We start from the raw sequence: 12,346 nt of genomic DNA on the forward strand, positions 1-12,346 counted from the left end.
CATGCCATTGTTTCCTCTAGACTTGATTATTCCAATGCACTCTTGACTGGTCCCCCACATTCCACCCTTCATAAACTTGAGGTCATCCTAAACTCTGCTCCTAGTGTCTTAGCTCAAAGCAAGTCCTGTTGCTCCTGTAATTCTAGCCTCTTCAGCATTCCCAATTATAATAGCTCCACCATTGGTGGCTATGCCTTCAGTTGCCTAGGCCCAAGCTCTGGAGCTCCCCAACAGACAACTCCGCCACTCTACCTCACTTTCCTCCTTTAAGCCACTCCATAAAAATACCTCTGACAAACTTTTGGTCATCTGACCTTTTATGTGGCTCGGTATCATACTTTGCCTAATAACAGTCCTGTAAAGAACCTTGGGACATTTCATTATGTTTGGGGTAAGAGTGGCCAAAGACGATAAGGTCTGAAATTAGTGGCCGAAAACAAAGGTTTGAAAATTTTTTGGAACAAGAAATCATGTATAGCACGTCTTATAATTTTTAGTGAAATGTAAACACTTCCAGGCCGCTTCAAATGGGTGGATTTATTAGATTTCAACTGGGTAGAAACATTAGTTTACGCTTTGTTTACCTTCTATTACCGTTAAGATTGTGGACCAATGCATTTGTATAAAATCATTAAAGTGATGTCAGCATTTCAGCAGTCAATGCAGATAGTGCATGTAAAGCTGCTTCTCCCTTACAATCAATCACTCAACAGCCCCTTTCCAAACCCTCTCCCCCCACTCACTCATGCCCTCCCTCCCCAACTCTATTTACTCAACCCTTCCCTCCTTCCCCACCAGTCGCTCTCCCTCATCCATCTCCACTCTCCCACCTCACCTGGATTTCTCCACTTTGCCTAGATTCAGTTCTTTGTTGCTGCCCTTGCCCATCAGTGGGTGGCTGTGGCTTCTCCTTGGCTGGCGAGCCAACTCCCTGAAGGATAGGAGCTTGGACCCTAGAGGCTAAGACCCCAGCGGGCCAAGGAGTACAGCCTCTTCCATCACCATGCACTTGGGTAACACTAGGGTCCTGAGTAGGCCAAGCCAGAGGCAGTATAAAGCAGTAACTGCTGCCTAGGATGGGCTGTGGCTGAGATCATGGCTGGATGGAATCTTCCTCCCTCCTGGGTGGGTCTGGAGCCTGAAACTGAGTGGCGGGCTGTGGTGGGGTTGGCGCCAAGTCACTTCCTCAGTAAAAGGGCCACAGATTGGGCGAGAAGATCCAGCTATCCTGCACCAACAGCGACTCCTGCAGCTGCAAAAATTTTTCCCATCCTTGTGTTGAAGGCGCTATATAAATACAAGTTATCCTTGCTGTCGTCACGGGTGCTGAATTTCAAAGGAGTAGCTGGATCAGCAACACTACATGCTTCTGAGGAGAAAATGTTTCTCCAGGCAGCAGGCTGCCTTTGCACAAACTGACTTCTTCATCTCATCTGTATAAATACTCAAAGACCTTTATCCTTGACAAGGTGGGATAGGAGTTGGGTGGCTTCAATCCTTTAAACCCCACCTTTGTCCACAAAGATAATCGGTTCCAGGGAACTGCTTCAGACAGTGAAGCTCTCAGTGGCTGAATATATAAAAGGGGTTAATGTAAAATGATTTTAGAAATAATCTGAAGGCATGGTAAGCCCCTTGAAACCTTTTTGTGCATTCCTGGCTAAGAACCCCAGATGCAGAGGAGCAGTCATGTCAGTCCACATTTTCACTGCCCTTTTCTAGACTGCCCCTGAACTGACTTAGGTCAGCTACATGCCCACAACTTCAATACTGAAATGTCAGCCTATGTCTAATGCTAGACGCATTGTAGAAAACCTTTTTGAAGTGCATCCATAAGAAATATTTCCTCCTCAGACTTGATTCCATATTGAGCCTTGAACCAAACAAGCATAATTTTCCAAATTCCAAATCAATAGGAAGAGTGTTTATGTACAGTAAACCGTACACCATGCACTCCCAGATCTAAGGCTTATTTCAGGAGAGCAAAGTGTTAGGATTGTTTTCTCTGTATATCACTAACTTCACATTTTTGATCCATACAAGCAGATTCTTATGCAACTTGCGAAATGGGGAGGTGGGGGGAGGAGAGAAAGAGAGTTGGGAGAGAGAGGAGTGGGAGATCATAAATTAAAATCCCACAAGTTGAAAAATCTAAGAACATAGGCACATAAGAAATAGGAGTAGACTGTTTGGCCCCTCAAATCTGCTACACCATGGTCATGGCTGAACTTGTCTTAACTCCATTTTCTCACCTGCTCCCTATATCCCTTGATTCCCTGAGACACCAAAAAACTATTTCAATCTTAAATCAACAATGGAATCAACAACCAAAAATTTACAACCTTTTGAGTGAAGAAATTTCTCCTCATCTCAGTCCTAAATGATCATTGCCTTACCCTGAGAATGTGCCCCATGTTCTAGATTCCCCAGCCAGGGGAACCAACTTCAGTGTCTACCGGATCAAGCCTTCAGGATCTTGTAGGCTTCCACGAGGTCGTCTCATTTTTCTGAACTTGAGAGAATAGGCCCAGGCCCAATTTTCTCAGCACCACATTATAGGACAATCCTCTCATCCCAGGAACCAATCTACTTAACCTTCGCTGTACTGTCTTCAATGCAAGTATATCCTTACCTAAGTATGGAGACCAAAACTGCACACAGTACTCTAGGTGTGGTCTCATCAAAGTTCTGTACAATGATAGCAAGACTTTCCTTGTTCTTGTACTCCAATCCCCTTGCAATTAAGTTCAAAATGCCATGTCTTCCCAACTGTTAGATATACTTGCATACTGACTTTGTGTTTCTTGTACAAATAAACAAGTCTCTCTGAACATCAACATTTAGTTTCACCCCTTTTAAAAATATTCTGTAGAGATTATTAAATTAATTCAAACAAAGTTTGGAATTCTCAGATAATGCCTGACCGGTATTTGAAGTATTTCAATTTTGGACTGGTATTCTCAAATGGCCTAGTTGCGTCAAGCAACCAAAATATTCATCAGTATAATCAATTTTGAGCGCATTTTCATATTATCCATACTAGAATAACAAATGCCAGTTTTAATTTTTTTTTAAAACATGTATTTCAAAATTTACGCCTCAAGATAACCTCTTAAAATTTGACACCAGCTTAAACAACAAAAGGAGACTGAACTTGGTTGTGCAGTCAGAACATGAAATTGAATGACTGATTAACTACTTTTCATACGATCTTCCTGATTCTTTCAAAGTTGTCCTACATTCAGGTACAAATGAATAGGCTATTATCCAAATGGAAGGAAAGCAACTTGGAGGACATTTCTTCAAAGTTGGCATCACAGGTTAGCCAGCAAGGTAGTGTTTTCCCACCAGTCCCAAATACATATAACGTTTAGTTGAAAATTTGATTCTATACTAACTTTAAGCAATCCATTGGGATTTAAAATACAAAATAAAAACAGATGAATGTAGCTACAATTCAGAAATGCTAATTTTAAAAATTCAACAGCAAATCAACTTCCAAAGACAAAGGAGAAAGCAAACATGACTTACGTTAATATCAGTGGATCTAGTCTCTGTAACTTTAGAAGCCAAAATGGAGTCTCCCACTACAGGTAATACTGGTGTTGTCACATGCTGATACAGAACCTCACCAAGAACGTGATTAGAAGTTTCTTCTGGCAACTCTGCAGGTAGAGTGGGCAAGCTTGGCGGTGATCCCATAATAGGAACTTGGGTAATTGGTAAAACAGAATGGATAGGTGCATCTATATTCTTTACATCATGAACAGAAACAGCCACAGAAAGCGCAGCATTAAGGACTTTATCAAGAGGCTCAGTATAAAGCTCTTCAGTGCAACCCACCTCTCCCACGGGGGCAGTTTCAGAAGACTCTGCAGCAGGATATACATGGAGAATCCCTCCTGGTTCTTGATATAATAAAGTACGTAATTTTTCATCCAGCGTCTTTATTGTATTATCTACAAATTCAATTTTACGTGGACCTTCACTATCTGATTCAACCATGAGAGAAAGTTGTTGCTGACTGCTAATAATACCAGTCAAAGTAATCGACTGAGATTGTGCTTGTGCTGCGTACTGTTGGTTAACACCTGGAACTAATTGTGCAGGACTCTGGGGCTGAGAACCTATTGCTGTATTACTCATTGTTCCAGAAATGCCCATGGCTGACTGCACCTGGTTTGCACCAGGTTGCTGCATTACAACAGATTGTGGGATAACATCAGGCACATAGGCTTGTGGTACAGACTGGTGCTCCAAGACCAGGCTGTGAATTGGACTAGGTTCAGCATATTGAGTAGGAAGTGAATGTTCTGTTTGGATAGATATTGATTGGATGGGAAGAGGCTGAACAACCGCACAACATGGCACGTCTACAACTGTAGGGGGGCTAAAAGCCAAATCCGATTGTTCTTCTACTGACTGCAGCAGACCAGTCTTCGATTGAAGTTCTACATACTCATGACCTGCAAGTTGACTTTGAAGTGCAACATTTGATCCATTTGAAACAGCAGTACATATCTGGTGACTGTTTGGTTGTGCTTCATTTCCAGTTTTATCCTCTCTCTGGATTGACAGTGTAGAAATAACAGGTGACATTGTTACTTGGACAGGCAAATTTGTTGGATGAGTAATATTAGACAGCGGTGGTACCAAAGGTGGAGATGCAATGTGATGTCCAGAGGTGTTATCATTAGCAACGAGTGAAGTCATTGCAGTTGCCTGTGTTGCTATAGATTCCACTTGCTCATCATCAATTCCGCTTTCTGCCTCTGAAATCAAATATAAAAGGTGTTACTGCTGAAGAACATTTTTGCAAATTTAAATGAACTGTTAAATTAGAACTGCTCCTAAAACCTAATTTATTGACTTATTTCACATATTCATGCAAGCTAATATTAATTTACTGCACATAATTAATATTTAAAGTGATAAACACTAAAATACTATCAATGCCGTTAATATTAAAGGTCACAAGCATCTAAATGGGAAGTAAAATGTTAAATTATTTAAGGGGCTTGTGCAAATGCAAAATATTTATGTCGCATAAGAGGAACATTTCTCTTTCATTTTAGGAGGCCAATTCCCCATCTTGATAAAATTATGCCAAAATTTGTTTCTCTACTTGCATTTCGAACTTCTACAGTTCTACAGTTATAAAAATTTAAATCCTACCCAGAACAGGAGTTGGCTGTGGTTGAGTTGAAGGAATGTCTGGTACAGATTCTGGCAGTTGCGTTGCAAGGTTTTCCACAACTGGACAAACAATAAACCACCTTCGGCCAGTATGTAGTACTAATAAAGATTAAAGAGTGTATTAGAATTTAGCTGTTCATCAACTTAAACTACGTTACATGAATGTTATATCAAAATATTAGTTTAGAGTATTCCAGCTCTATTTTATTTTGAGGAGATCCTCTACCACCTTAGAGAGGCTGTTTGCTACATTAGTCACAGTCGCTTGAAACAGCGCAGAATTCCTGTGCAAGAATGTTGTATTATGACAATGGAATGTTATGCCATTCAATACACTTTACGGTTCACTAATTTTCCTAGACATGCACCTTGCTTTTCATGTGTATCATCCCTACATCTTGAATTCCAAGTTGTTTCCATTTTATTTCCACCCAAATCAACTAAATGTGATAACTGAAGTATGATGGGTAGCACTTATATTTGGAGATTTTCTTTGACTTTCTTCATGCAATGTTCCAATGGCAAACTGGAAGGCAGGGTTTTATATCAATGGTCTACTTATGCCTAGTAGGCCATAACATCATGGCCACTGACTCTGTATTGAATTTGACTGATTCAGTCAATGTGTATTCAATTGTATTGAGAGTTTTTTTTTTAAACTGGCGCTTTGGAAATCCAATTACAGGATTCCATTATTCTGCAAAAGACAGTGCATAGTCTGGGGCAGTCTTGGGACTTTGCAGAACTGGAAGATGGTCCTGGTGTGAAAAATATAGAATTGGGTTCTTAGAATATTATGACGTAAATACAGTAGGTGGTCCTTGAAGTGAAAAATACCAGCACAGGCTTGATGGGCAAGTGGATTGTTTTTCTGCTGTGATCTTCTGTGATCTATGAATGAAACTACATTTTTAGTGTGGAGTAGGGCTGGGAGGGTGGGGAAAGGAGGAGAAATGGGTAAGTGAGAAGTACTTAAATTATCACAAAAAACTGCCATGGCTGAAATATTTGCATTAATGATTTCTCCCTATTCCTATTGTCGCCAAACAGCAGAGTATCACACCAACTGCTGTCAATTAGAAACACAGCAGGGAAGCTGTTCCAAAGCAAATCTGAAAATTTCTTGAGTTGAACCAGAAATTTCTGGGAAGTGGGGAAAAAAAAAATCCACCGTTGGCAGAGTCATGCTCTGTAGTTGGTCAGTATGATTTTCCTTCCAGCTTTGTCATTTCATTATCCAAAACATCACTGCGGGAATTTCTCAGGGCAGTGTTCTAGGCCTGTCCATTTTTAGCTGCTTCATCATTGACAATCCCTCCATCTCAAGGTCAGAAGTGGGGAATGCCGCTGATGATTGCAGTGAGTTCCCTTCCATTCGCATCTCCTAAGTTCATGGGGCGGTCTACACCTGAACCATGCTGGGATGAATGTTCTTGTGAATCACGCAATTAGGGAAGTAGAAAGGGTTTTAAACTAAATCATGGGGAGGAAGGGATCAAATGTGGGAGGATGTGCTATATCAAAGAGTAGGGACAAAGTAAGAGAGGAATTAATATGGGAAATGTTAAACAGACCATGATAGGAAGGGGTACAGAGAGTACAATTCCAAGACTAAACCAACAGATAAGGCTAGAGGTTACAAAATTAATGGAAGGACAAAACTTAAGGCTCTGTATCTAAATGCACATTGCATTTGAAACAAAACAAATGAACTGAAAGTACAAGTAGAGATAAATAAGTACAATCTAATACGGAGCCAATACGGAGACATGGCTATAGGAGGGGGATAGATTAGGACCTGAACACTGAAGGGTTTGTGACTTTTAGGAAGGATGGGAAGTTAGGAAAAGGTGGAGAGGTGGCTCTGTTAATTAAAGACGACATCAATACAATAGAGGGGGATGGCCTAAATTCAGGAAAACTGGGTATAGAAGTGGTTTGGGTAGAGATGAGGAATGATAAAGGCAAGTCGTCACTTGTGGGAGTGGTGTACAGACCCCCTAACAGTAATCACACAGTAGGACAGGGTATCAAAGAAGGAACAGTGGGACCTTGTCGGAAAAGTATGACATTAATTATGGTGGATTTTAATCTACATATAGACTGGAACAACCAGATGGGAAAAGGTAGCATAAATGACAAATTCATTGAATGTTTTTGTGATAATTTCTTAGCTCAGCATGTTCTGGAGCAGCCAGGGAGCAGGCTACACTAGACCTGGTATTGTGCAATGAGATGGGATTAATTAATTACCTCAGAGTGAAGGTGTCCCTAGGTAGCAGTGATCATAATATGATTGAATTTTACATTCAGTTTGAGAGAGAGAAGACTCAAATAAAGGCAATTATGAGGACATGAAAGCAGAGCTAGCGAAAGTGAAATGGCAATTTAGGTTAAGGAATAGGCCAAAAGAGATGCAGCAGCAGACAGTTAAGGGGATATTTCAGAATACGTGGAATAGATACATTCTAAGGAGAAAGAAAAATTCCTAGGGGAGGGTCCACCATCCATGGTTAATGAGAAAGGTTAAAAGTAGTGTCAAACTTAAATAAAAAGCATATAACTGTGCAAAGATGGGTGGCAGGTCAGAAGATTGCACAGAATATTAAAAAAGAGCAAATAATGACTAAAAGATTAATAAAGAGGGAAAAATTAGAGTATGAGAGAAAGATAGCTAGAAATATAAAGACATATGAAAGTTTCTATAGATATTTAAAAAAGAAAAGTTAAAGTGAGCGTTGGTCCTACAGAAAGTAAGTCTGGGGAATTAATAATGGAAAATAAGGAGATGGCAGATGAATTGAATAGGTATTTTACATCGGTCTTCACTATAGAGGATACAAGTAACACCCCAGAAAAAGCTGTAAATCAGGAGCAGAATTTTCTCTTTGGCGTGCAGGGTCGGGCCCCGCACGCCGATGCATCGTGACGTCAGGCATGCGTCCCAACGTCACCGCACGTCATTCCGATCTTTCGTTCGGCGGGTGCGCACCAGAGTTGGCTGCGCACCTGCCAAACTGTCAAAGGTCTGTTAAGGCCATTAATTAAACAATTAAACTAATTGACAGGGCTGCCCATCCAACCTTAAGGTTGGCGGGCAGGCAAAGAGCCCAAGTGGCCTTCGCATTATTCATGAAACCTCACCAACGGGCGGGATGAGGTTTCATGAAGGGTTTAGTAAATGAATAAAAAAATTTTTGACACTTCATAAACATGTCTCAGCTCATGTGTGGACATGTCTGAATAATTTTTACCTTTTCATTTTTTTAAACAAACTTTAAAAGTGAACTTTATCTCCCTGCTCAGGGAGATTTCTGAGCTCTTTCAAGCGCATGCGTGAAAGAGTGCAGGCCCCAACTCTCCCTCCTCCTGCACAAATAGCGCTGAGCGCTACTGGGCGTGCGTCACGCTTGGTGGGCCTTAATTGGCCCACCCACATAAAATGGTGGCATGCAGCTGATCGTGGGCAACGATTGGCTCTGCGCTCGTCCGCACCTTCTCCCAACTGGCCTGCCTGCCAGGGAGAAAATTCTCCCCCAGGAATTGGAAGGGAGGAACTCAAGAAAATCATCACCAGGGAAGTGGTACTTAACAAATTGTTGGAAATGCAGGTTGATAAGTCCCCAGGTCCTGATGGATCTTATCATAGGGTCTTAAATGAAGTGGCTAGTGAAACAGTTGATGCATTGGTCTTAATTTTCCAAAATTCACTAAATCCAGGGAAGGTTCCATTAGATTGGAAAATAGCTAATATAACTCCTTTACTAAAAAAGAGGGAGACAGAAAGCAGGAAACTATAGGCCCTTTAGCTTAACATCTGGCAGGATGTGACAAGTGGTGTGCTACAGGAATCAGTGCTGGGGCCTCAACTCTTTACAATTTATATAAATGATTTGGATGAAGGGACTGATGAAATGGTTGCTAAATTTGCTGCTGACACAAAGATTGATAGGAAAGCAAGATATGAAGAGAACATAAGGAGGGTAAAAGGATATAGATAGGTTAGTGGGCAAAGATCTGAGAAATGGAGTATAATGTGGTAAAAAGTGAGGTTGTCCATTTTGGTAGGACGAATAAAAAAAAGAGGTATATTATTTAAATGGTGAGAGATTGCAGAGCTCAGAGATTCAGAGGGATATGGGTATCCAAGTGCATGAATCGCAAAAGATTAGAATAAAGGTGCAGCAAGTAATTAACAAAGCTAATAGAATGTTATCGTTTATTGCAAGAGGAATTGAATACAAGAGTAGGGAGGTTATGCTTCAGTTACACAGGGCATTGGAGAGACCACACCTGGAAGACTGTGTACAGTATTGGTCTCCTTATTTAAGGGAAGATGTAAAAGCATTAGCAGTTCAGAGAAGGCTTACTAGATTAATATCTGGAATGAGTGGGTTGTCTTCTGAGGAAAGGCTGGACAGGCTAGGCTTGTATCCACTGGAGTTTAGAAGAGTAAAAGATGACTCGATTGAAGCATTTAAGATTCTGAGGGGACTTGACAGGGTGAATATGGAAAGGATGTTTCCTCTTGTGCGAGAATCCAGAACTCGGTCACTGATTCAAAATAAGGGGTTGCCCATTTAGGACAGAGGTGAGGAAAAAGTTTTTCTCAGTGGGTTGAGACACTTTGGAATTCTCTCCATCAAAAGGTGATTGAGGCAGAGTCCTTGAATATCTTTAAGACAGATGTAGATAGATTCTTGAAAGGAAGGAGGTGAAAGGTTGTCAGGGGTAGGCAGAAACGAGGTTGAAGTCAGATCAGCCATAATCTTATTGAATGGCGAAGCATTGTGGGGCCGAGTGGCCAACTCTTGCTCCTAATTCATATGTTTGTATGCATGTTCATATGAAGTAGTCCATGCCTGCAAATAGCAAGACTTGGACAACATTCAGACTTGGGATAAGTGGCACACCACTCATCACATCCTGCCAACCAGAAAATGAGCCATTTATGCCTACTGTTTCCTGTTAGCTAGCCAATCTTCTATCCACGCTAATATGTTACCCTACACAATGAGCTTTTATTTTCCATAATAACCTTTGATGAAGCACCTTATCAATGCCTTCTGAAAATCTAGGTACAGTACATCCACCGGTTCCCATTTATTGCTTCTTCAAAGAACTCCAATAAGTTGGTTAAACATGATGTCTCTTTCACAAAGCCATGTTGACTCTGCCTGATTACCTTGAATTTATTTAACTGCCCTGTTATAACTGCTTTAATAGCTAATATTTTCCCTATGACTGATGTTAAGGAAAAGGGCCTATAGTTTCCTACTTTCTGTCTCTCTCCCTTTTTGAGTAAAGGAGTTACATTAGCTATTTTTCAATCAAATGGAACCTTCCCCGAATCTAGTAGGATTCATGCCACAGAAGTGCCTGACAATGATCAATTCTGACAAGAGTCTCCAATTCATCTCCCCTTGAAATTCGAGGGTTTGATCATCATCAAATGCCCCACCATCAACATTTGGAGGTCTCCGCTGAACAAAAATTTAACTCAGCCAGCCACAAAATTATTGTGGCGAAAAGGAAGTTAGGAGGTGGATATTCTGTAACGATTGATCACCTCCTGATTTCCCAAAGCTTTTCCACCACCTACAAAGCAAAAGTCGGCTCTGTGGTGGAATGCTATCCACTTGCTTGATGAATGCAACACCAACAACACTCAAGAATCTTGACACCATTCGGAACGAAGCAGCTACTTTGATGGGCACGCCACACACACTCCACCACGAGTATAACATGGTTGCAGTGCAAGATGCACTATACCAACTCCCCAAAGCTTCTTCAACATTTTTCAAACCCACAACCTCCATCACGTAGAAAGTCAAGGTTAGTGGGTACATGGGAACACCACGACATGCAAACTCCCCTCCAGCTCACACATCATCCTGACTTCAAAATATATTACTATTTCTTTATCATTGCTGGAACTCCCTGCCTAACATGCGGTACCTTCACCGCATGGATTGCAGCAGTCAACAACTGATTACTGTATTCTCATGACCAATTAAGGATTGGCAATAAATGCCAGCCTTGCCACCTACACTCATTCATTAATGAATGAATTAATAAACTACCCTGGACACGACTCAGGATTTTCTTACACTGTACTATTAAAATCATTATAGATTACATTACAAACTGTTCTCTCTCCTTAGGTACTGACATCCAACTTCTCACAACCACCATTTCCTCACCCCTGCCTTGCCTCAAACCTCCCATCCTAACTCTAGCTTCCCGGTACTCTTAAAAACCCTTCAACATGCTGTCACATTCCAAAATCCATGCTCATCTTTCCTGCACCTCCATGTTTGAATCTCCCCAAAATTTCTCCCTTGCAATAACGCTCAAATAGCTCTTGCAAAACTCACAAATGATACCTATTGTGACCACAATACGTTATACATACTCATCCTCTCTACAACTTGTGACATAGTCGACCAAATTATCCTCTTCCAATGTCACTTCACTGTTGTTTAGTTCAGTGGAACTATCTTCATTGCTTCCACTGTTCCTTGTCAGAACATAGCCAGAGCATCTCCAACAATGGCTTCCCTTCCTGCCCTCACACTGTTACCTCCCAAGACCTGCATGGATCCAACCTTGGGCCTCTTCAAATGCTACCTTATGGCAACATCGACTACAGACATGACATCATCTTCCAAATAAATGCTGATGATGCCCTGCTCTGGCCTTTATTTGGATCGCTCTTCCAGTTATACTGGTGGTTATATGATTTGTGATCATAAACACCATGTCAAGCAGTTATTTATCAACTAACAAATTCACAGAATAAGCGCAACTAAGCCAAGGAAGTTGAAATGAAATCAAATTCAGGATTAGAAATTAACAACCACCATCACAAGCTATTTGATTGCCCACCATTTATGCCATTATCCCCACTAGAATTATTACTCCTTTCCCTTGGTATCTCTTACCTCTATTCCCTTAAATCCAAGAGCTGGAGACTTGAAAGTTTTTACTGAGCTACTGTTTAAAATATTCAATGCCAGATCTGGCTAGGCCACCTCAAGCTTTATCAGGCTATGGTCTCCATCACAAAAACTGTCCATTATTCAAAGAACATCGAGGAAGGTAAAGGTAACACTTGGCTTCTATTTCTTTTCATCACAAACTGCCTTCT

At 41.0% G+C, this 12,346-nt stretch overlaps 1 protein-coding gene across 4 annotated transcripts in view; it reads right to left on the reverse strand.

Annotated features, from left to right (window-relative positions):
* The window catches only part of LOC144681669 (serine/threonine-protein kinase WNK2-like), a 225,598-nt gene that overhangs the window by 50,467 nt on the left and 162,785 nt on the right, over positions 1-12,346 (reverse strand). For all 4 annotated transcript variants that reach the window (XM_078543481.1, XM_078543480.1, XM_078543479.1 and 1 more), the window contains exons 17-18: positions 5,176-5,295; positions 3,532-4,772 (exon numbers count right to left, since the gene is read on the reverse strand). In XM_078543481.1, the coding sequence (XP_078399607.1) occupies positions 3,532-4,772; positions 5,176-5,295 (1,361 nt within the window). The remainder of the gene's footprint in view (positions 1-3,531; positions 4,773-5,175; positions 5,296-12,346) is intronic.

The sequence above is a fragment of the Cetorhinus maximus genome, chromosome 6 (genome assembly GCF_964194155.1).
Source record: "Cetorhinus maximus chromosome 6, sCetMax3.hap1.1, whole genome shotgun sequence".
NCBI classification, from domain to species: Eukaryota; Metazoa; Chordata; class Chondrichthyes; order Lamniformes; family Cetorhinidae; genus Cetorhinus; species Cetorhinus maximus.